At 51.8% G+C, this 24,919-nt stretch overlaps 1 protein-coding gene across 1 annotated transcript; it reads left to right on the forward strand.

The window, feature by feature from the left end:
• Nucleotides 1–228: 228 nt before the first annotated feature.
• On the forward strand, nucleotides 229–23,309 carry BPIFB1 (BPI fold containing family B member 1; the record flags this gene model as incomplete). The annotated part of the gene is made up of 16 exons (XM_082857570.1): nucleotides 229–256; nucleotides 2,717–2,866; nucleotides 5,451–5,586; nucleotides 6,290–6,397; nucleotides 7,317–7,466; nucleotides 8,235–8,316; nucleotides 11,367–11,430; nucleotides 13,488–13,573; nucleotides 14,575–14,754; nucleotides 15,700–15,753; nucleotides 16,244–16,402; nucleotides 18,505–18,572; nucleotides 19,468–19,513; nucleotides 20,629–20,692; nucleotides 21,645–21,721; nucleotides 23,277–23,309. Exons 1-16 carry the CDS (start codon nucleotides 247–249, stop codon nucleotides 23,307–23,309), a joined length of 1,467 nt encoding a protein of 488 aa, XP_082713696.1. The 5' UTR covers nucleotides 229–246.
• Nucleotides 23,310–24,919: the final 1,610 nt, after the last annotated feature.

Here is a 24,919-nt window from a genome sequence, read left to right on the forward strand (position 1 = left end):
CCTTGCAGAGGCCACGCTGTGCCCGGTCCGGCTCCCCTGCCAGTGCCCCACCCACCCCTCGCGTCAGCCAGATCCTCCTTTCTCCAAACCTCAGGAAGCTGGAGTTCGAGGTGGGGCTGTGGTTCACCAGATGCCACAAATATTTACCTTTGGAGACCTCAGCCCAGATGCAGAGGGTGTACAGGATATAAGGCTGGACTTCCAGACCCACTGCCCAGGTGAGGAGAGCAGCAGGCCGACGCCTCCATGTGTCCAGGTAAAAGGGTAGGGAAGGGGCTAAGGGCCTAAGTCACCAGGAAGGGACTGAGCTGGAGGCATCTGTTGGGGTCAGGTCAAGAGCAGGAGGGAGGCCTGGCCCCGGTGTAAGATCCCTCAGTCCACTAGGACCTCTGAGGGTCAGGGCCAGGGGGTAGAGAGGTGCCCAGCTTCCTCACCCAGAAGACCAAAGAGCAGTGATGAGGGACTGGACTGGCCCAGTCTTTCCCCGACCTCATCCCCACGACATTAATCCACTCTGCACGCACCAGCTGCTCTGTGGCCAGCCCTATGCTGGGGTGATTCTGGGGATAAGAACTATCAGACAGTCCTGGCCATCAAGAAACTCCCAATACGGGCCAACATGGTACATGCTGTGCTCAAGGAAAGCCCAGGGACATGGTGGTGGAGGACAGTCAGGGAAGGCTTCCTGAAAGAGGTGATATGTTGGTGGAGAAGCTCAGTAGAAGTTGGCTGGGCAAAGGAAGAGAGAAAGGTATCTCATGCAAAAGGAACAGCATAGGCAAAGGCCAAGAGGTGAGGTGCAACGTGGTGGGTGTGTGTATCGTGCTTGGATTTGCAGAGGAGACAATTTTCCACAAGAGGGGAGGCTACCATCCTCTTGCTTCCCTGAGCACCTCTGATCAGAAGAGGACAGAGGGGTGTGAATTGATAATGAAGGCAAAAGAGAATCAAGGTATTTGAAAGAAAAAGACAGTGGGGTGGGGCCGGGGGGCTTCCCGGGTAAAAGAGCAGGGTGCAGGCAGGGCGTCACCGCTGTCTTCTGACTCTGACTGCAGGGTCGCTCCTTCTGACCCTAGTATTAGCAATAATAACTCTCATCATCGGAGTAACAGCTAACACTCATTGAGTGCTTGCGGCGTGCCGGGCCACAAAGGGATGGTCCTACCTAATCCTCCCAAAAACCCTGTCATGTAAGTATTATTATTATTACCCCTTACTTTATAGATGAGAAAACTAAGACAGAGAGGGTAAGTCACTTGCTTGAGATCACACAGCAAGTGGTAGAGGCAGGCCTCCAATTCAGGTCTGTCTGACTCCCAGGCCCACGATATTTCTCTTCCACCCTCAGGTCTCCTGAGACTCAGGGATGAGGGTCCTATGACTTGACAGGGGTCCTCGTGGCCCAGACCTTCCCAGATTAGCAGGCTCACATTCTCCCACTATTCCAGGGCTCCCAGGGGCCATTCATTCATTCAGCAACCATTTACCTACTAAACACCCACTGTGTGCCAGGAACTAGGCTGGCTGGTGGGGACACAGTGGGGTGCAAGTAGACCCAACCCTTCCTCCCGGAGCCCTTGGCCTGGTCAGCAAGGCAGATATTGAAGCGTTACTGCAAGTGCGTCAGAGAGCTCACACTGCGCCAGCTCACAGAAGACACTCGTCATCCAGAGGCCACGTCTGTCTGAGGCAACAAGAAACCCGGGTGCTGAGCCAAGCAAGAGCCCAGGTCTCTGGGTCAGGATCCTCCGTCCCTCCAAGCAGGACCGCCCATAGGAGGCAGAAGGGTGCTTGGGGGCAGAGCCAGGATGCAGGCTGCTGAGCTCAGGATGAGGTTATAGCTGCGGATGCTCCACACCCTGCAGGGGACAGAGCAGCCCAGGAGCCAGGACACCCCAAGCTCCTCTCCCAGGAGGCACCCATGGGCCTCTCCTCTCTCTTTCTGCCTTTCTCTTCCTGGTTCCAAACAGCCACCTACTCCCTCCTCAAACCACTGAGTTTTATGAATTAAGCAAAGAGCTTTCCTACCACTTTGCATCTTACCTGAATTCTCATCTCCCTCCAGCCCCCAAACTTCCTGTCCTGGGCACACACCAGCCTCCAGGGTGACATTTCTCCAAGTGTGGTCCAGGCTCCCTGGTTGCAGGAGAGGGAAAGCTTTACAGAGAAAGGGACACGTAAGCGGTTTTCAAGAATGAACAGGAGTTCAGCAGGCAGATAAGGAAGCAGGAAGAGCAGGGCAAACGCACACACAGGAGAGAACGAGGTAAGTTCTGGGAACTTCAAGCAGCTCGGAAAGACTGGAAATTTGTAAAGCAAGAGGGGAACCCCAGGAAGTGAAGTTGGCTGAGGAACTGAAGAAGCAGAAGTGTTTTGTCCTGAGCACTGTTTTGTCTTGTAAGAAAATAGCTAATATCTTCCAAGTGCTTGCCACGCGAAAGGCACTGTGCCAAATGCTTTCTAGATATTAACTCATTTAATCCCGACTCCATGAAGTAGTGGTTATGATACCCATTTTCCAGAGGAGAAAACTGAGGCACAGAGAGGTTAAGTTGATTGTCTAAGGACACAGAGACCCAGTAGGGCTCCAGAGCCCACTCTATTGACCATCTCACTAAACAGCCTCTCCTGGACTCCATGCCCCAAGTCACCAGGCGTGGTGGGCCTGGCCTGGGTCTCTCTGCCCAGCTAACAGGGCCCTCTATGCTCACCCCAGGTTGTGCCATGGGCCACCTGCCCACCCCCAAGAAGATGGCCAGCCCACGGACCTTCACCTTCCTCTGTGGTTTGCTGGCAGCCAATCTGGTGGGAGCCACCCTCAGCCCTCCTGCGGTTCTCAGCCTCGGCCCAGAAGTCATCGAACAAAGTAAGTCTTGGCCGCCCAAGGCCTCACCACCATAAGGCAAGGGGGCAGGTAAAGCAGCCCTCCAAAGGAGGGAGAGAGTTCCCCATCACTGGGGGTATGCAGGGCACTGTTGGGCTCCCAGGTCTTGGGTGAGACTTGATTGGGTGAGTTACAAAATTGGGGAGTGTCTACGATCCTCAAGAGTCCATGATTCCAAGATCCCCTTCTTCTTAAATTCCACGATTCCCAAACGCACTACTCTGAGGTTCCACGGCCTGCAGAAGGGGTGTGCGGCCACTGCGTGCGACGACACAACTGCCTCTCCGGCCGCTCTCACTTAAACCCCTTTGCCAGGGCGCCTCTTCTGAGTTAGACCCAGGGCGCAACTAGCCTCCAGAGCAAAGGCCCTCAGCTGGGAGTCTGGCCGCCTGGGCCACGGGCACAGCTTTACCACGCTCCAGCTCTGTGGCCCTGGTAACTCCCCGAGCCTCGGTTTCCTCCTCTGGAAGAGGGTCCGCCCCCTTAGGTTGTTGGGAAGTAACAACAACCTTCTTGTTACAGGAAGTAACAAGAGCTTCATGGCCTCTACAGCTCAGCTTCTCAATCTCAGCACTGCTGACCTCGGGGGCCGAATACCTCTGTTGTGCGTGGCTGTCCTGTGCACGCTAGCTGTTTAGCACCATCCTCGGCCCAGCTGTGACACCAAAAATGTCTCCAGACATTGCCAAGTGTCTCCCAGGGCACATTGCCCCGGTTGAGAACCACTGCTCCAGTGTTGTCCCCTGAAAGGGAGGAAATCAGTGGGCTCTGGAGGTCCCCCTGGAGCAAGTAGAGACCAATCCTCTGTATGCAGTGGGTCTGGGCTGCATCTGGATGCGCAGGGATGGGCCAGGTCCTGCAGGGCCAGACAGGCATTGTGACCAGAGGAGGGAACCCCTAGGAGGGATGGGAAGCAGAGAGCTCTTGACACTCTTTGGGGAGGCATATGTGCCTTGGGCCCACGCTGAATCGCAAGCATGTGGAATTTCAGCCGGAAGGAGCTTGGAGAAGAGCAGCCATTTAGGTTCCCCGGCAGCAGAGTCTGAGTTCAGGAGCCGTGTGCAGGTGGGCTGTCCTGGAGGTGATCCCAGGAAATACCTGCAAGAGAGCGGGAAGCAAGTCAGGTAAGGGGAAGCCAGTTACCACCGGGAGCTGCAGCTCAGTCCTACTGGGCATCTGTGTTAGTCAGGGCCAGTCAGAAGCAGAAACCACACAGTAAGCCCAACAGATGGGTTTGTATAAAGAATTATCAGCAGGAATTGGAATACTGGAAAATTGGCTAAAAGGAAAAAAAGTGAGAACGCCAAATGAGACCCTAGGGATTGGGATGCAGTAGGGAGCTCAAATCCAAGTAATGAAGAAACTTGGAGGAGAGACTCCTCCCCAGAACTCATGGGAGGAGTGTGTTGAAGCCCCTTGAATGGTGGGGAAAGTCCCTGAGCTGTCCAGGGTGAGAGCTGGTCCACGGTTGGCAGGCTGAGGCCACCTGGCAGAGAACTGCCTGCCAAGGAGCAAATGGATTTCTTTGGGAAGCAGCCCCTGGACAAAGGGATTGCTGTTGACTCACTGGGAAGTTGTCCCTGGGTAACTGTCTGGAAGGGAGCTGGGGTGCCCCCAGCACGGGCTGCCCATGGGAGTCCACTCAACTCACAGCCTGAAGCTCTGGGAGGTGATGCCACTGGAGTCTGGCAAGAGGAGCACCAGGGCCAGGAGGGGAAGCTCCTTCCTCCCCCATGTCCCTCCAGAGCCTCTACTGACAGTGAACAGTGCGCCAGCTGGCAGAGGAGGAATATTTACAGGGACCAGCTCCATTGTCACAGGGCAGGCAAAAAGGCCCACTTTGTCTCTGAGAGGCACCAACACACAGGGACTCTGGGATACAGTGTCCCCACGGGGCGGCGACACACCTAAGTCCTCCTGCCCGAGGGTGGAGGGAGCTGGGGTATTTATACACCAGTTCCCGTCAGTCACTGGCTGAGGTTTTCTTCTGGAGCATCAGCTCTCCAGCACTCTGACCTGCTCTGCACACAAGTCAAATGGGCTCCAGCTGTCAGGAAAAAAAGTCCAACAGTGACCAGAACCCAGGGGTCCTGGCTCTTCCTTTCTCTACTCAGCACCTGGGGCTCTTTGGACAACAGGCCCATAGGATATGGATGTCAGAGAATCATTAGCAAGTGAGTTTCAGCAGCAAAACAGCCCCAAACAAGGCCTTATGAGTTCCCTGCCTCTTGGCTCCAGAGTGTTTGCCCCTGGCTGGGGAGAGAGTTGCAGGTCCATGTGCCGGGTGTCCTGGCCAACACTCCCGGCAGAGGCTGGCAATGTTCAAGGGTGTGAATGGTCCCACCCGTGCCCAGCCACAGTCTTCATGTGAAAGCAACCCATCTGGACCATCGTCCTGCAGGCCACATTTACACAGTGGAGATGATCAGCATGGAGCCATCCAGAGCCTCACCTTATATCCCAGTCCACGTAGCCCTGAGTGATGTCCCCTTCCAGCCTGGAGCCCCCACCAAGCCATCCTTCTCGCCCCCCCTGCTGGACCCTAATCCCTGGGATCTGTCTCCAGGGCTGACACAGAAACTGAAGGATCACGATGCTGTCAACACCCTGCAGCAGCTGCCGCTGCTCAGTGCCATGAAGAAGGAGTCAGCTGGGGGCATATTCAGCAGCCTGGTGAGGTCCATCCTGAAGCATATCGTCCGGTAAGTGGAGCAGAACCAAGTCGGGAGCTAACTCTTTGCCCACACATCTGCCCGGGACACGCTTTGCATGCTCCATCGATCGGTCAACAAGCATTGGTTGGTATCAGCTCTGTGCCTGACCGTGAAGGATGGCTCAAACAAAGCCTCTCCCTCAGAGGCTCCCAGAGGAGTAACAATAACCGTAAGAGAGTGACCCAGGAACCCTAAGGGGGGTGACCTCAGAGGAAGGTCACCTGGTGTGGGAGGGTGAAGGGATAAGGCGATGCTTCTCAGTGGAGGGGACAGGGGAGCCAATAACTCCATGCTCACCAGGAGACAAGAAGAAATGGCATTCCAGGCAGAGGGACTGGCCTGAGTAAAGGCATGGGCAGGGGGAGGTGAGGGTCAGAGTGGCCGGTGCTCAGACCCCAAGGCCAAGAGGGAGAGATCAGCAGGGCCAGGGCTCAGATGGTCTTACAAGTCAGCCCCAGGAGCTTGAATTCATCTCCTAAGTGATGGGGGAGCCATGGAAGTGTTGCGGGCAGGGGAGAGGAGAAGGATGGGGGCAAGACCGTGCTGAGGAGGAGTCAGCACACAGGGCTTGGGTCCAGCTGCTGGCTGGGCACTGGGGGGTTGGAGACAGGAAAGATGGAGGGAAGCTGGTCTGGGGACGATGCTCAGTGAACATGAGGCATGACTCTCATCTCTCTCGTGTCCCATCCAGGCTGAAAGTCACCTCAGCCAGCATCCACCAGCTGCAGGTGCAACCCCTACATGATGGCCGGGAGCTGATGATCAATGTTCCCCTGGACATGGTAGCTGGATTCAACACGTGAGTGTCCCCTCAGTCAGGCACAGCTGGCCTGACAGTTTCCTCCACTCATTCTCCCCACCCCCATCCTCCATGCAGGTGTCTGGAAAAGAGAGTTCCAAGCAGAGGAAAGAGCAAGGGCAAAGGCCCTCAGGCAAGAGTGCACTTGCCTTGTTCACAGAACGGAATGAGAGCGGGGAAAGGGGGCAGTGAGGTGGTGCCCCAGTAGGCATCTGGGGCCAGATCGTACAGGGCCTTGTGGGTCAAGGTGAGGACTTGGTTTTACCAAGCGAGATGGGAGCCGTGCAGGGCTCTAAGCAGAGGAGGGACATGACATGATTTCACATTCTTCAAGAAGCCCTCTGGCTGCTGTGTATGGGGGCAAGAGTGGAGACAGGGAGGCTATCCAGAAGCTACTGCAATAATTCAGGAGGAGACAATAATAGCATGGACCGGGGTTTAGGAACAGGAAGGTGGTGAGAAGTAGACAGATTCCAAATATGTCTCGGAGGACACAACAGGATTTCCTGACAGATTGAATGGGGGCTCGGGGTGGGGCGGGAGGAGAGGGGAGATTGAGGGGCCAAGGCAGCATGGAGTGGCCAGCAAACAAAACAGGGAAGATCATGAGAGGAGAGGATTCGGGGAAGGAGCCATAGTTCAGTTTGTACATGTTAAACCTGAGATGCCTGTGAGACATTTGAGAAGTGAGTATAAGTTTGGAAGCTACTGACATATGCAGAGGGTTTAAACCAGGAGAGGAATCCAGAAACTGAGCCTGGGACACAATGAAGTCAACAGTTGAGGAGATGAGGAGAACCCAGCGAGGAGCCTGAGAAGGGAGGAGTGAGAGCCAGGAGACAGAGGTGGAAAGCAGGCTTGGCTTGATCCAGCCTGAAGCTGGGATGGAGCTCACAGCATGGGGCTCCTCCACTCCCAGGCCCCTGGTCAAGACCATTGTGGAGCTGCACATGGAGGTGGAGGCCCAAGCCATCATCCACGTGGAGACTAGCGAGAGAGACCACTCCCGCCTGGTCCTCAGCAACTGCTCCAACAGCCACGGGAGGCTGCGCATCAGCCTGCTACATAAGTGAGTGTGACCTCCTCCCACTGGGCTCCTGGCATGCCTGGGAGGGAAGCCAGGTGGTGTCCTGGCCCCATGTTACAGATGGAGAACATTGAAGCCCACAGAAGGAAAAGGACTTATCTCTCCTGACTCCTGATCTGGAGCTCCCTCCAGGAAATCTGTGATGTCAAAGAGAGCTCAAGATATCAAGGGTGAAGTGATAATGATGGGATTTCAGGCATCATGCCAGAAATTGGGGCGAACTTTTGAAGGTGGAGAGGAGGCTCTTTCCTAGGCCCCTCAAACCACACAGGTAGACTAGGGTGGAGCCATGGGTATAAACTGTGGAGTCAGGCAAACGTGTCTCCTTCATTTACTGTCCAGGTGACGCTGGGCAAGTCACCTCCCCATGCCTCACCTTCCAGGCCACAGTGAGAGGATTAACAGGGCAGCAGCGCTAAGCACTCAGCTGAGGGCAGGGCACGCAAAAGATGCTCAAAGACATGGTGCTTCCCTCCATCTCTCCTTAGCAGGAGAATGGGGGGGATGCCAACTGCCCTCATCCCAGTGTCCAGCACGACTTCCTAAAGACAAGCCCCAGGCCCTGTCCCTGAGAACTGTCTGCCACTGTCTACACCAGGCTCAGGGTCTACCCCAGCCTTGTTTCTAATAGATCCTGTGCCTTGGGCAAGTTCCTTCCTCCCCTGGACTCAGTCTCCCCTCCTGTAAAACAGGGGAGGGGTGATCATCTCTGACCCTGCCTCATCTCTCTCCTCTTCTCCTCTTGGGAAGGCGCTCCTTCCTGCTCAACTCCTTAGCTGACAAGGTCATAAGCCTCCTGGTGCCAGCCCTGCCCAAACTGGTGAAAAGCGAGGTAAGTGGAATCAGGGTCTCTCTGGCCTGTGAAGCTTGCTCCCCCTGTGGTTGGTGATGGAACTGCACGCTGGTGCTAAGGGACCTGTGTTTCCTTGAGTGGGAAACTTCTGGGCTTGGGTCACTCTTTCAGCAGTGGATTCTTGAGATCAAGGTAATGAAACTCCCAAAAGTCAGCCAGGGGACCTTGAACAGTGATGTGCTGATAAACTGCTCACAATTGACTCAGGAGGGGTTGGTTGAAGGAAGGGAGCTCTGATTTGTAACATTTACTGATTTCCTTGATGTAAACACCCCTTCCATGGCCAATTTCAAGCTACTAGTGTGATGTCACTGAGCAGAGTCAGGAAGAGATGCCTGGTAGCCCACTCTTGTATGGCATTTCCACCATGCAGATACAATAGATGTAAATAAGCTAAGAACAATAGATAACAGCAAAATAAAACAAAATAATTAGGAAGTAATGAGTTTTGAGTTTTCATTGACTTTGATCTTAGCATAACTTATTTAATTGTAAGTTTATACAACTTAATTTTTAATAATGTCAGTTTTAGCACCAAGCTCAGATATTCCTAAAAATTTAACAGTTGGCCCTCGTAAATTGGTCCAAGCTGGCTCGAGCACACCAGGGCCTCACACCATCCTGGTTGTGTCATCAGGGGTTTGTCACCCACCAGGTCTTGTTGCACTTATTTTTCTTATGTTTCTTATTCATAAACACGAATCCATCTCATTTTATATGTCCCTTCAATGTCACAGGTAAACTAAAACTCTATAAGTTGGATTCATCCACGGTGACCATTGATTTTCACTGTAAATTCCAAGATGTGTTCACAACAGTGATTCTCCTGGGGTTAAAAACACCTTGTCAGGGACTTCCCTGGCAGCCCAGTGGTTAAGACTCCACGCTTCAACTGCAGGGAGCGCAGGTTCGATCCCTGGTCACGGGACTAAGATCCTGCATGCCGCACTGCGCTGCATTGCCAAAATGAAATAAATAAATAATAAAAACCCCTTGTCAAATAATTAATATACTTTTAATAAAAAAAACTTTTTTGAATGGAAAACACACTATTATAACCAAAACTTTTGGGGAAAAAATACCCATAATCCTTCAACCTTAACTTGGCGGTTATTTTTTCTTTTGCATGTTGTTTTCCAAATCTCCATCCACCTGCACTCAGATTTTTATGTGGCTGCACTCGACATCAATATTATTTGATATCCTCTACAGTATGTCTATTTCCTATGATAGATATGATAATCATAACTATTTTAATAGCTGCACCGTATTTAATACTTCTTAAAACCATTCCAGAGAGCCTTCTGAAAGGACTCTGAAAGTAAATAATTCTGTAAAACTTAGCTTTACTTATGTGAGGTACTTTTTCTCTTAAGAAATTTTTTTTTCTATTTAAAGGTGGCAGTTTCTTCAAGTAGAGCCCAGCTGGAAACTTTTTCCCAGCCTCCAGCAAAATCATATTTTAACTGGCATTATACTTTAATAGCTAAAGATGTGTCTTCCACTAGAAAAGATGGCAAGAACTTGGGATTATAAAATGTTCTTTGCATGATATCTGTTTTTAAGGGTGAAAAGCCAAATAAAGTGAAAACTGGCATTCCATTAATCATCATGGTTTCCCACCATGAATCACTGGATTTGAAACTGCAGTCCTATGAATATTTTACTTGGCATGAAGGGAAAAAGGCGCAGCATGTTTAAATCTGGCAGGAGCCCATCTAGAAAATGCTGATGCCTCTTTCAGTGTAAATATGTGGGTCCCAATCCCAAATGCACATCAGAACCTCTTGGGAAGGCTTTTTAAAATACTGATATCAGGGCTCGACCTGAAAGATTCAGATTTAATTGGCCTGGTGGGGCCCTGGTATCCCGGAGGATCCTAGCTGCCCCAGAGGAGGATTCTAATACGTAGCCAGAGTTGAGACCCAGGGGTGGAACTGAAGGAAGGGGAATTGTGGGAGAAGATGCAGAGGGTGCCAGCAACACCCTTCCCGTGAGGAACAGGCAGTGAATGCTGGGAGTCTCTGAGCTCAACTCCTCCATCCTTCCTGGGTTCAGGGTTGGCAAAGCAGCTGGAGCAGGGAACAGGATTTTCATAGGAAAAATTAACATTCGTCAAAGTGCATTGTCATTTCTCGAGAGTAGCAATGGGTGGTCAATGAGAAGGTTCTTCACTGGGGAAATTGTACCTAAGACAAAATGACAAAATCTCAGAGCACTGCCCTGGAAAACAGGCTGCCTAGAGCAGAGAACAAGGCGTTTGGGCCCCATGGTCAAGTAAGCCAATTGTTTAACTTCCTGCCCAAGAAGAACAGCTCAGGCCAGAGGTTGTCACGCTGGACATTTGGGCCCCCTAATTCTTTGTTGTGGTGGCCGTCCTGTGCATTGAGGGATGTTTAGTAGCATCCCTGGCCTCCACCTACTAGATGCCAGTAACACTCCCCCTAAACTGTGACAACTGAAAATGCCTTCAGAAATTTCCAAATGTCTCTTGGGAGACAAAATCCTCCCCTGCTGAGAACTGCTGCAATTTTGAGGGGAGAAGAGTTTGGGGGGCAAAGAGATATGTTGGAGCTAGAAACCCACAGAGATTGTTCGCAAGTCTGGTTGGGTCTGTCTTGCTGGCCTGTATTCTAACCTGACACGTGGAAGGAAGTCAGTACCTAGTGTTGACTCAAGAAGTGAATGAAGGAACGCATTCTCCATTTCCCTCCTATGGAAACGTGGGCTCTTGTGAACACGATGAGTCTGAGGGGAGGACAGCTGACAGGACAGGCACACCCTGGACACAGGGCAAGAGACAAACCATTGCAAAAGATGCCAAGTGACACCAGAGGCTGTGACGGGCTCTGAGCAGCGGTGATGGCTGGGGACATAGATGCACCACTGAGTCCTCAAGCCCATGGGTGAAAATCTGGCTGGCCGTGGGCACAGGGATGGGACTCAGCTCAGGAGAGCTGGGCATGGGTCACTGTGGGGCTATGTGCTGGCCCCTGGCTGATGGAGGCCCCGCATTTGTGCTGTTGCAGCTGTGCCCTGTGATCGAGGCAGCCTTTGAGGACATGCGTGAGGACCTCCTGAACCTGACGAAGGGTAGGTGCGCCGCTCTCTCATACCTTTCTCCTTGACTGCTGAGCTGGCCTCCAGGCCCTGGCCCTGCCCAAGGCAGGCCTCCCCCCATCAGGCTTGAGCAGCAACTTGGCCCAGGAGCAAGTGAGACAAGAATCATCTGATCCCTGCCCAGGATGAGCAGACAGGAAATCACCACAACTGTGACTTCATGAGCACACAGTATGTGCAAGGTTCTATGTGAGCCAGTGGGTGCCCCAGATAAACGCAAGTTCAAATCCCAGTTCTGCCACTGATTTGCTCCATGGCTTTGAAAAAGCCAACTCCACCTCCTTATTCTGTTTTCTCATCTATAAAATGGGGTTTATGCAGCCCTACCTCACAGAATTGTTAGTGAGGCTTAAAAGTTTATGGGGAAGTTCCAGATACATAGCAGGTTCTCTGCCTGCCACAGAGAGGTGCTTACAGATGTGTGCTGGATGGGTGGATAGATGGATGGATGGATGGATGGATGGATGGATGATCAGAGACTACTATGGGCTACTAGGGAAGAAATAAATTGTATCCTCAGATCACTCACAGTGAAATTCTGAGTTCTTGGACCCCTCAGAGAGGGAACTGGTAGGAAGAAGAAAATTCTACCATCTACTCTTTTGGGATCTGAAGAGGTTCATTCAAAGCCCCCAGAGAGGAGTGGAAAGAAGAGAACGGAATCAATAGGCATTCAGCACCCATAGAGCACCTGCTTTGGGCCAAGCCCTTGGGCTGAGTGTTCTATATACACTATCTTACTGACTCCTCAGACAACTCCATGAAGTGGAGTGGATCATCACCCCACTTCACAGATAAGGAAACTGAGGCTCAGAAATGAAATCATTTGTCCAAGTCCACAGAGGAAATTAATGATAGAGGAAGGCTTTAACCCAATTCTTCAAGTTCCAAGTCTGGTTTAATTCAGATTTGAGCCAACTTTACTAGGTACCAGTCCTGTACAACCTATGAGGCAGGTATACTACTCTATCCCCATTTTAAGATGAGGAAACTGAGGTTCAGAGGCAGGAAGAGGCTAGCCAAGGCTGCTGGGGCTCCAACCCAAGTCTGTCCGGCTTCCCTGCTCCCCAGGGGCAGGGCAGGAGGCCTCCCCGAGGAGTAGGCAGACCAACGACCAGCTCCCCGCCCGCCTCTGCGCCCCTCCCTTGTCCTCTCCATTTTCCGCCCGGGCACATGAGACGCCACCGCCATCTGGCGGCCAAGTGGGGAATCCCAAGGCAAACGCACGCAATCCCTAGCACAAACCCAGACCCTGGGGGGGCGTGCAGATCAGTCTGGTGGGGGAGGTAGACAGGTATAAGCAGTAGGTCAGTTTTGTTCCAAACCAGAACGTTGGCATAGGACCGACTGGGTTCAGATCCTTTCACAGTATGCCCTTGAGCAAGTCACTTCACTTTCGTGAGCCTTGCTTTCCCCATCTGTAAAATGAGGGTAATTGTAGGACCTACTTCCTAAGGTTATTGTGAGGATTCCACGAGCTAACACATGTAAAAGTTTAACACATTACCTGGTGCTTGATATATGCTCAATAAATGTCGGTCAGTATCATCATCATCTTTTTTTTGATGTTGGGGGTAGGAGTTTATTAATTAATTTATTTATTTTTGCTGTGTTGGGTCTTCGTTTCTGTGCGAGGGCTTTCTCTAGTTGTGGCAAGCGGGGGCCACTCTTCATCGCAGTGCGCGGGCCTCTCACTATCGTGGCCTCTCTTGTTGCGGAGCACAGGCTCCAGACGCGCAGGCTCAGTAGTTGTGGTTCATGGGCCTAGTTGCTCCGTGGCATGTGGGATCCTCCCAGACCAGGGCTCGAACCTGTGTCCCCTGCATTAGCTGGCAGATTCTCAACCACTGCGCCACCAGGGAAGCCCCGTCATCATTCTTATCATGGTCCTTATCAACATCATCATTACGCCTGCCCCTCCCCTTACTCCACCTCATGCAATAATGCTGTCCCAGCCCAAAGCAGCCCCAAACCATCCCATCCAATACTGTCCTCCGCCCTCACAGAACTTTCTTCTTCTCCCTGAGCAGTGCCTGTTTCTCTCAACTCTGACCATCTGGAGTTTGACTTTATGTCTCCTGCCATCGACCATAATGTTGTTCATCTCATCCTGGGGGTGAGTGTCATGGGACCTCAAGGAGAAAGTGGGGACATCACTGCCCTTCTCTGACCCCCAAGGGTCAGACACCATGGGTCTGTTTCAGGGGAGAAAAACGCCAGTCACAGTTAGGACACACAGGCTGATTTAGAAGAATCTCAACAGGCTCAATGTGTCCCATGTAAACCATTCTGATGGAGAAAAATCAGCAGCTGGAAGCCACACACAGAACATGGACCCCAGTGACCTGATTTCCTCCAACCCTGATTTTTCCAGTCAGGGTCCAGAGTGTGTGAGGTTCTTGGCCTTTCTTGCAGGCAAGCCCCTTCCATTCCTCAAATATCTGGTGACCTTGAACAAGAGCCCAGGATGGAGACACATCATTGAGGATCACACAGACCTAAGTTTCTCTCCCAGCTCCACAGCTCCCTGGTGTGTGACTTTGGGCAAGTTTCTTCACCCCTCTAAGCCGCATTTTCCTGATCTGTAAAATGTAATAACAATGGTCACCAAGGAGAGGAAGAAATGAGGCTGCATGGGGCCTGGCAAGAAACCAGTAACCATCAGTTCTCTATAAAATGTGGAGTCTCCCACCCACACTGGGGCTGGACGCCCTCAGGGACCAGTTCAAGCAACGGAGTGTGAATCTCAGACCAGTTTTCATGGATCCTTGGAAAACAGCAGCATCAAACATTTCCATCCGTTCTGTTGCAGTCTTGAATTTTCCCTTCATCTAAAGGGTTTGTGAGGTATCTGAGAAGTTGAAACCTAAATGCCACATAAGACATCTAGATTTTTTAAAAATCAGAGATTACCTGAGGGGTGCAAGTGCAGTAGATGTTGCTAGGCACCTGAGATAAGTCATCATCTACAGCAAAGCACTGAATGCCAGGCTGAGTTTCCCGGCAGCAAATGCAAAGAAGGAAACAAGCTGAATGGTGTCATTTCCTTCTAGGTTATTACTGGATACGTCGTGGAGTTAAAGTTCCCAGACAACTTTCTGCTCTGTGTCTCCTTAGGCCAAGTTGGTGGACTCGGAAGGAAAGGTGACTAAGCTGTTCAATGACAGTGTGGATTCCCTGAATCTGCCCTCCCTATACCACAGCCCTTTCAGCCTCACCATGAGGAAGGATATAGTGAATGCTGCAGTAGCTGCCTTGCTCCCTCCAGAAGAACTCATGGTCCTGTTGGACTATGTGGTAAGCCTCAGCATGGGACAGAGCGTGAAGCCACCTCTGCCGCATTATGGGGATTTCCTGAATCAACGGGGACACAAGGACCCCTAAGCAGGCACCATCTGTCAGGCTCAGCTTACATACCTCCAGTGATGGAGAGCTCACTCCCTTCTCGAACAGACCCTGCCTCTGATATATAACTCCAAAGCTGAAAACCTCCCTGTAACATCCAGCACCAGTCCTAGTTCTGCCCTCCTGGAACCTGAAATGCCTGCTTCCTCTACCAAATAACAGGCCTGTCCAAAGGGCATTTTAGATTCTGACTGGCCCTGGGATGGTGATGCACCACCGTCGCCCACTGCAGGACCCACGGCAGACATCACTAATCTCTCGGGGCCCTCCTTCCTGTTGACCCTGGATGCCGACACAGCCGCAGAATCCTGATCAAACCAGCACAGCAGAAAACCACCCCTAGTCAACTGGAGTGTGCCACCTCACCGGGGTGACCGATGGGGAAATCGAGGCCCAGAAGGGGATAGCGTTGGCCCAAAGTTAGGGGAGTGGGACAGGACTTCAGGTCAGCTGACAGACAAGAGATCACCAAGATCTCGGGGATTAAAAGTCAGGGTGAGGGGCTGGGATGACAAGAAAAGGGGAGTGGTCACCAGCAACCACATTCATGACTATAGTAAGAATTCGGTCGCTTCTCTATGTCCTCAGAACAGGGAGCCAGCCACCCACAGACCCACGAGCACCATCAACCCACAGTAAAAGTCCAGGCTGGCGGGGACTTCATTCTCCACAGCCGCTGACATAGGGGATGTTTCCCACCAGGGACAGACATGTGCACTGGACCACCAGGTCCTCCCAGCTTTTCTGGGGTTTGGGGGATCCCAGCAGTGGGGCTGCTGGGGGTGTGTCTCCCCTCTCCCCGCCAGCGGACCTGCTCTGGCTTCCTCTCTTCCTTAGCTTCCTGAGACGGCCCGCAGGCTGAAGTCAAGCATCAAGGTGATCAGTGAAAAGGTTGGTCCATTTGCCATCTGCAGCCTGAAGGGTGTTTGCTGTGGTCTGTCTACTGGCCTCTGGGGAGTAAAGTACGTGTGGAACTGCTCTGTCCTTCGAGCACTGGTGACTGTAACAGACTGGTCCCAGTCCTCACGGATATTTCAATCTAACAGGACAGTTTGACCTGAATCAAATAATTACACAGATAATAATTCAGTTACAAGTGTGGTGACAAAGGACAGATTCTAGGGGTTATGAGAGCACTACTGGGGCACCTGATAGAGTCTGGGAGATTAGGAAGGGCTTCCCTGAAGGGAAAAGTATTCCAGATACAGGGAGAAGCAAAACCAAAGGCTGTGAGATGGGGAGAGCAACAGTCTATTCCAAGATCTGAGGAAGCAGGGAGTCCAGGAAGGTTGACAGTGGCCAGACCACATGGGGCTGCATGGGGCCGGCAGGCCATGGTGAGGCACTTGGGAGGTCACATGTGGGTCTGATGTCCTTTCAGGCAGCAAATCAGCTGGGGCGCACACAAATCGTGAAGATCCTGACTCAGGACACCCCAGAGCTCCTTGTGGACCAGGGCCATGCCAAGGTGGCCCAACTGATCATGCTGGAAGTATTTGCCACCAATGAAGCCTACCGCCCCTTCTTCACCCTGGGCATTGTGAGTTCAGTTGTCTGAGACGTTGGCAGCAACCTGGGGGACACCCCTGTCCACTGTTCCTGTTCACCCCTCTTGCTTTGCTAAACCTTTCCACCACTCTTTTTATCTCAGAGGGATAGGGGAAGGGAATTCTGAACCAAGAATCAGGAGATTTGGGGGCCCAGCTCTTTATTAGTCAGGATCTTTGGGCAGAAATTTAATTCACATGCACAAAATGAATTCTGTTAGCTCATATAACTGAAAAGTCTAGGTCAAGATAGCTTCAGGAATAGCTGGATCCAGGCATTCAAGCAATGTCATCTTCATTCTTCTCTCCTCCCTTGTTTTTCTTTGTGCTACCTGCATCCTCAGGCAGGTTATCCCTTCATGGAAGTGCCCCCAAGCTACATCAGGCTTATAACCTATCCGCTTGGCAACCCCAATGGAAAAGCTTCTCTTTCCCAGTAGTTCCAGCAGAACTTCCAAACCTGACTCTCATTGGCTGAGTTAGGGTCAAATGCCCACTCATGAACCAACCAGTGTGGCCAGAAAAACGAAGTATGTAAATTTTCTGAGCTGGGACACACACACACAAACACACAGGAGTGGGGGATTGGGTTTGGCTCTATCCAAACCACAGGGCTGAGAGGGAAAGGGGTAATTCCTCTTCTGAAATATGAACAGAACTGAATCAGCTCCAAGTAAATTCTTAACTGATTTTTGCAGTAACCCCAGCAGGTCAGATCTCAGAGCTTCTATATAGGGGGACCCTGTGCGTAAAGGTATGGGGCTGGGAGTCATCAAAGGGCAAGCCCAGTAGGAAGGTATCTTAGATGGGGCCCTTAGAAACAGGCCCGAGACAAAGACTCTTATAAAAGTGATGTATTGGGGGAAAGCTCCCAGGAGAAGGACTGAGCAAGGATGTGGTCTCAGCTGGAGGCTCGCTTCTGCTTCACCCCACAGAGAGCTCTGGAGCATGGCGGCACCACAGAGTCGAGCCCAGGCTGAAACAAGAAGGTTGGCCTTTTGTTCCCCCTTGTCTTTCAGTTGTTGGCCATAACTGTCCCCAGAGTAGGCACAACATAACCTCCCAGCAAGGCCTCTCCGCTCCAGCAAGGGCAGTTCCCCAGACAAGGGGAAGGCTGGGCACTGTTCGCAGCTGCATTCAGCTGAAGAATGATGCCCCACCCCAAAAATGGATCTGAGTGGGCCACCAGCTGCATGCTACAGAGGACAGGGAGAAGAAAGAGACGAGGCGAGGTTCATGGTTGGGCCCTGGATAAGTGAGGCCGAGGAATCTGGACATCACCTGGTTGTTGGAGGCTAACGTTACACTCTCCTTACAGGAGGGTCGCTGCATGTCCTGTGCAGGCTGTCCACACGCCACGTCAGCGGGCACCATTCACACAACTCCAGGATGCACAGTGCCCTGGTTTCCTGTGTGGGAGGATACTCTGAGCCCCCAACCAGCAGGGGAAGTGGACTGCCCCTGGCCAGCCTCACTCCCTGGGGACTTCCCCTCTATGGCCAATGGCAGGCACTTTTCAAAAGGTCACCAAGCCCAGGCCTGCAGGAGAAGTTTGTTCTCTGGGTGCAGCTGCCCTGGAGCTGGAGCCTGGCACTTGGGCTCACCCCAGCCCATGGGTCAAGATGATGGATATCTTCGGCACCTGCGTTTCAGGCCTGGCTTAGTTTCTGACCTTTCCAATAATAATAACCGGTTAAGATTTACCATCCTGTCTGCCCCTCAGTTTCCTCACCTCTACAATGGGGTAATAATAGGACTCACTTCACAAGAGTCGTGAGGATCAAAGGAGATGATCAGATAAAGCTCTTAAAACACCACCTGACACACAGTGAGGGCTCTGTGTGTATTGGCTACGGTCATCATTGTCATGATCAGTAATCCTCTGTGCAGTCTCTTCAATGGGGAGTGGGTACAGGTACCAGCCCAATAAAGAAGGAATTTGAGGCCCACAGAGGTCACACCCTTTCCCAGGGTCACAGCCAACAGCTGAGATTCAGACGGTGTCAGCTTGGTCCCAGAGCCTCCTTGCAGAACCCCACACTCTACACCTGACACATCCTCTAAATAAATGGGGCCTGGGTTTCTCTTGTTGCAGGAAGCCACCTCAGAAGCTCAGTTTTACACCAGAGGTGACCTACTTATGCTCTACTTTAACAAAATCAGGTAAACATGAAAATCACTGTGAAGATTCTGGTGATGAAAATGAGTCCTGTCTGGTGACCACTGGTTTCTTTAAACACCCAGTGTTTTGAGCCTCTGGGGTGACAGTGTGAGTGAAGGCTGCTTCAGGACAGGCAGAGAGGCTGTCTTGCCGGGTCTGTCCTACTGTCAAGGACTGAGTGTGAGAGAAAGCAGAGGGACATGGCCTTGCAGCAGTCACGGGGCAGGCTGACCCTGGCCACGCGGGAAGGGGCCGCCCAGCACCATCCCCTCGGCCTGGGGCAGCCCATTTTGGACACCAAGAAAGTGGCAGTGACAGTCATGCCCAGATGCTGAGCCCCCACGGAGCCCAGCCCAGCAGCACACGGCTCCCGCTGCCTCCTACAACCCTGTCTGTCCTCCCCTCATCCCACCACCCTCCTGCTGCCCCAAAGGGAGTTCAGGGGTTGCAAACTGGAGCCTCCTGGGACAAATCAAGCCCATGGATGTGTTTTCATCAGCTCACATAGGGTTAGGTTTTTTAATATAAATTAGTCGCCAACATATACAAATCAGAATATCTGGCCGCCATGGCCTGCATTCCTACATGGCAACAAACAGTGGAGCTAGGAATTAGGTACCCCCTTTAGAAGGAGAAAGAGCTCCTCAGTCCACCATGGTCCTCACTCCTGGGGGTGTTCTTTCTGCCTGCTCTCTGGGCAACTATTTGTTTGCTATCTCCCCCTGCTTCCCCCATGCATTACAATGTAAGCTCCATGAAGCAAGGATTTTATTTGGGTCACTGCTGTACATCCAGAGCCTGCACCGTGTCTGGTACACAACAGGTGCTCAGTAAGTAGTTGGTGAATGAATGAATGGGACTCCGAGGGACCAGCCTCATGGGCATCTTCTGTTGCAGCTCTGATCAGATTCACCTGATGAACTCAGCCATTGGCCTGTTCAATGTGAGTATGTACAGATTTTCCCTGGGTATGCAGGGGATTGCCGAGGATAGTCCATCTCAGAAGCAGACATTGCCCAGGATTTGCTTTGAACAAGGTCCCCACGGGCAGCCCCATGGTGAGCTGGCCAGCCTCCCCGATCTCAGCCTCAAAGTCCAACCTCCTGGTTCAGGTGTTTACTGAGCACCTACTGTATGCCAGACACAGCTGAGAATACACACATTCACAAACACACAGATACACACAGACTTCCCTTCTGTAAAGTTCTGACCCTAAATCAGAAACAAGTCTCCTTTATTCACATCGCATTTTGCTCATATAGACTCACCTCAGTGGTGACCCTGGGCAGCCCCTTCCCCCCAGTCCTCAGTTTCCCTGAGTCAGACTGAATCAGAGATCTCAAATTGGCTGAATCCTGTCTTCTGCTGTGGTGGGGTATTTGTTTCTATGTTTTGGAGAGGGGCAAATTTTTCCACCCTTTTGTTCTTTTAATTTTTTTTGACAAATTTTTTTTTTTTTTTTTTTTTTTTGCGGTACGCGGGTCTCTCACTGCTGTGGCCTCTCCCGTTGCGGAGCACAGGCTCCGGATGCACAGGCTCAGCGGCCATGGCTCACGGGCCCAGCTGCTCCGCGGCACGTGGGATCTTCCCGGACCAGGGCGCAAACCCGTGTCCCCTGAATTGGCAGGCGGGCTCTCAACCACTGCGCCACCAGGGAAGCCCGACAAATATTTTTTAATGAGGAGGTTTCCACATGAAAATCAGGACTTCTGGCTTCCCTTGAGAAGTCAAAAACTCGGGAAACAGGGTGAAATTCCCTTGGAGAATTCTGCTGAAACAGAGCAGTGGAGCCCTTGAGATTGGGGGTGAGGGATGCATCCCACAAACGTACGCCAGTCCCCCACCTGCTGGATCTAGGGTCACCTGGTTTGTGCCCCACCCCTCCCCCCACAGCCTGTCTTGTCCATGGAGCCCTTGCAGTTCTGACCAGTCAGGAACCTGAGATTCAGCATCTCCACCAGCTGCCCTCGCCACAGGGCGGGACTGTGCCCATCCTAGCAATGGCTGGGAGGACTTCAGATTCTCAGCCAGGGTGATGGGGCCCCTTCTCTTTCACAGCCTGAACTTCTGAAAGACTTCACCACCAAGATCCTTGCCTCCATCCTGCTGCCAAACGAGAACGGTGCGTCCCTTTGCTGTCCATCCCCCTGGTCCCCAGGGCATTGAGGGCAGGTGCTTTACTTCTCCTGCCTGTGTCTCCATTTGGGGCCCCTTTCATTTATTTTCCACCTATCCTCAGAGCCTAGTTCTAATTCTGCCTCCTCCAGGAAGCCTTCCAGGTCACCCACCTGGAAATAAGCTTTCCCATCTCCAGCATCCCAGCCCAATTCCTTCACTCATGCCAGAGCCTAGGCATGCATGGCAATGCTCCAGGCTCACAGGGCTGACAGCAGGAGAGAGACAGAGGTGGAAACAGACAACTAGAGCACACCCAATGTGCCTCCGATAGACCCGGGCTCAAGTGCTGATTCCCCTTCTTGCTGGCTGCCTGGCCTTGGACAAGCTGCCTTATCATCCTGAGCCTCAGTTTCTCCCTCTGTAAAATGTGACAATAAGAGCACCTTCCTCAGAGGCATAAAGGAGAAGATGTTTGTATGGGGGCAGAGAGGGGGCACCTGACACAGTCAGTGTTCAAAAGTTCTTAGCCTTTGCTGTTGTTGGCTGTTATTTGTGTCAGTAGTAGAGGAAGCCAAGAGAAAAGGTTGGAATTATTCCCGTTCAGCCCCAGGTCTTGGGGATGGGGAGAATTGGTAACCTCTGACTTTTGTCATGTCTTTGTTTTATCAGAGTAAGAAATCTCAAAGTATAGGCACGTGTTGTGGATGATGGGAGGCCCTGATCTTTCTTGAGCAGGAGCAGGAGAGGATGTGAGGGTACCTTTAGGAGCAGCCAGAAGCTGGGGCTGGAGACAAAAAATGGGGAGATGAGGCTGGGTGGACGCTAGGGCTGGAGAACAGGGAGAGGCAAAAGGGGCAGTCTGAGTCGGGAGTGCCACGTCGAGGAACTGTGAGCCTCCCACAGCTGCCCAATCCCACCCCAAGCCCACCATTCTCTGACCACACTTGTGATTTCAGGCAAATTAAGATCCGGGATCTCAGTGTCAATGGTGAAGGCCTTGGGATTTGAGGCAGCTTCGTGGTCTCTGACAGAGGTGAGTGGGGTTAAACATACAGTCGCAGGGAGAGCCCAGGGATGGGAGGTGGGTGCTGCTCTCCAATCCTGGTCCCTCTGGTCACTTATGGGGGACCTTGGGCAAGTCCCTTCTCTCTCAGGGCCTCATGTCCTCATCTGTAAGTGGAAGAGGATGGCTGTCCTAGCCTGGAGTCATAAACCTCCAGCCTCTTCTATCTTACCTGTCATCCCACCTGGCAGAGGGAAGGGTAGGAGGCTTTGTTAACTGGCTTCAAAGGCAAGTTGACATTTGACTCGTTTTCAGCTGCCCACCCTCAAAAACTGTGCCCACGCTTCAGCTGCCTTTGATGGAGAATTATGACAGCATACTGTGCATGATACCCAGGCTGGGTCTAGACTCAGGGACCAGAGGACCAGTTCAAATGCTAACTCTGCCTCTCTCTCTAGCCAGGGGCCCTCAGGCAGATCCTTTGGCCTCTCTGAGCCCAGGTTCCTTACCCATAAAACCAGCAGGTGTCTAAATATACAGGCCAGCCATGCACTAATGAACTATATACAATGATTCAATTATAATATAAGCAGTTTATCTAAGACACATACTGCATTTAATTCATGTTGGATGGACACAACAGGTGTCCATCCAACTGGGTGGCTGGAGCTTAGTATATCTCATGTATCTCTTATTAGGGGGCATTTAGCAACTGTCCGTTTTTTTTTTTTAAATCAAGTTGCAAAGCATCATTTGCAGTTTGGGTTAGAAAGGTATCATTTCACGCTTTGGATCTGCTTTTTCCAAATTTCCTGTTTTGCTCTATTAATTTGTTTTGGACTAGCAGCACACTGATATCCTTTTTATAGCCTTACAATATAATATGTTTTAAAATCTAGTCAAAGGAATGAATAAATGGATAGATTTGAGGGAATTCCCTGGCGGTCTAGTGGTTAAGACTCCGTGCTTTCACTGCCAAGGGCCCAAGTTCAATCCCTGGTGGGGAACTAAGATCCCACAAGATGCACAGCATGGCCCCCCAGAAAAAGGACAGATCCGAGATTAAACAAGTATGGCTTTTAAAAAGTTAATGGTAGAATCTAGGTGATGAGTATACAAGTGTTCACTATAAAATTCTTTCAACTTTGCTGTATATTTGAAAATTATCATAATAGAATGTTGGGGGAAATCTAATAGGTTACATTCCTTGTATCACACTTAGTTTCCTCAAAAAAGGCAGACTGTTGTTAAAAATTTAGCTGCCTGGGACCCAATGGAGACAGCCAGGAATCTACATTTTCCAAAACTTCTTGGGAGTTTTGTTGATCTGCTGGGCCTGGGGACAACAGTCCTATATAATCCCAGACTTTGCACCCAGATACTTTGCCTGTGCCCCAGGCCCCTGCACGGTGTCACTGTTCACACACAGACGCTCCTGCTCTGACCCTCCCAGGAATTTTTTATGAGTGAGTTCAAGGTCATGACCCCCAATACCAGCAGTCACCTTGTGGAGGATAAACTAGCATAAACCACAAAAGGGCAGAATGTTAAAAAAACTTTTTTGACTTTTCTCCTCCAATTCCAGGATGCCCTTGTGGTCACCCCGGCCTCCTCGTAGAACCTCAGACCATTTTCCTCTCTCCCAGTGAAGACTTGCACTGGAAGTGTGGAAGCCAGCTCTGTAGACTGGCCCTCTCTGCAGTAAATAAACTTGTCTGTGACTCCTGCAGTCTGGAGTGTGTCTTTGTCCCAACTCAGAGGTCATTTTGCCCCTGGCAGGCTTAGGGACTGGACATCCAAGCCACATCTAGGTCATGTTCAGGCACATCTGAGCCAATCTGAGCCATGTCCAAGACATGTCTTGGTGATATCAAAACACACGTGGACAAGGTCCAAGGTTTTGGCCACCTCCCTGAGCGACAGGAATAAAAAAGCCAGTTGCCCCCTCCTGCCTTCCACGTCAGCTTCTAGACCACCTATGGTAGGACAACCTCTCTGGTGGGTACGCACGTTGTGTTGATCTTGGTGATGTGGTGGGTCGGGGGCTCGCTGAACAGTGTGACTCTGGAGGCAGGATTTGAGTTCTGGCCTGGACCCCTCAGTGGTTGCTTGACCCTAAAATATGACTCCCCGTCTCTGGGCCTCCGCTTCCTTCTCTGTAAAATGGGGAGAATCTTAGTCCCCACCTTGGAGGGCTGTGGTGAGGATGAAATGAGAGAAAATAGTTCCCAGCACATGGGAGGTGCTCAAACAATGTCATCTGTGGGTGATGTCATTGTCACTCTTGTTACCTGGACTCCGGGATGTTGGGCCTTATCACTGAAGTCCCTTCCCACTTAGCACGTGACTGTCATTGTCTTCCTGGCCCTCCTGATGCCAGCAGGTTCAGGACAGACAATAAGGCCCCTGTCCTCCAGACTCTGGGTCCGTCCCAGCACACAGAGCTCACATCCCATGAGGGGCCTTGCAGGAAGGGACAGGCGGGTGTTTCAGGAAAAGACGCTACACAGCTTCACAGTAAAAACATCCATAAGAACACCTCTCAACGTGGAACGGCAGCCAGGAAGGAGTTTCTCCTACAGGACTCCTACAGGTTAGGCCGAGAGGGACAGGACAAGACCCTGCACGAGGTGCTTACACTGGGGTCAGTGAACACTCGCTGGGCAGTTGCTGAGTGCTGGGCCCTGTGCTGCAGCTCCCCACATGCATCCTCGACCCCCAGCCACACTTTGTGGTCCACATCCCACATTCCATTATTTTTCTATATCATATTAAACCTGGGTTTTGAGCCCCCACTCACAAGGGAGCTGAGACAGTCCATCTCCATCTTCTCTGGCTCCCTAGGGTCATGTCATGTTCTATTGTGAGAGTTTCCCAGGAGCCTGGAGGGTAGGGCAGGGCTTCCAGTCCTTGGTCCCATCTGGTGCCGATGAACAGATCTCCGTCCCAGCCCACAGGATCCTGTCACAGGTGAGCAGCTTGGAGCCCTGGCCACACTGGGGCACCTCCCCAAACAGCCATGGCCATGGCTCCTGGGTTCCGACCACCCACAACCTCTTGGGCTTCCTGGAGGGTGGTGAATATATAACCCTGCTTCCTCACCCCTTGGGAGCAGGGAACAACTCCACACTGGCCCCCACAGCACCCCAGAGGAACTGAGCCCCAGGTGCCCATGGGGACACTTGCTTGATACACACCTTTATGGGCTGTCTCCCTCCCTGCCTCACT

The sequence above is a fragment of the Leucopleurus acutus genome (assembly GCF_964270905.1).
Source record: "Leucopleurus acutus genome assembly, chromosome: 16".
Taxonomy (NCBI): Eukaryota; Metazoa; Chordata; class Mammalia; order Artiodactyla; family Delphinidae; genus Leucopleurus; species Leucopleurus acutus.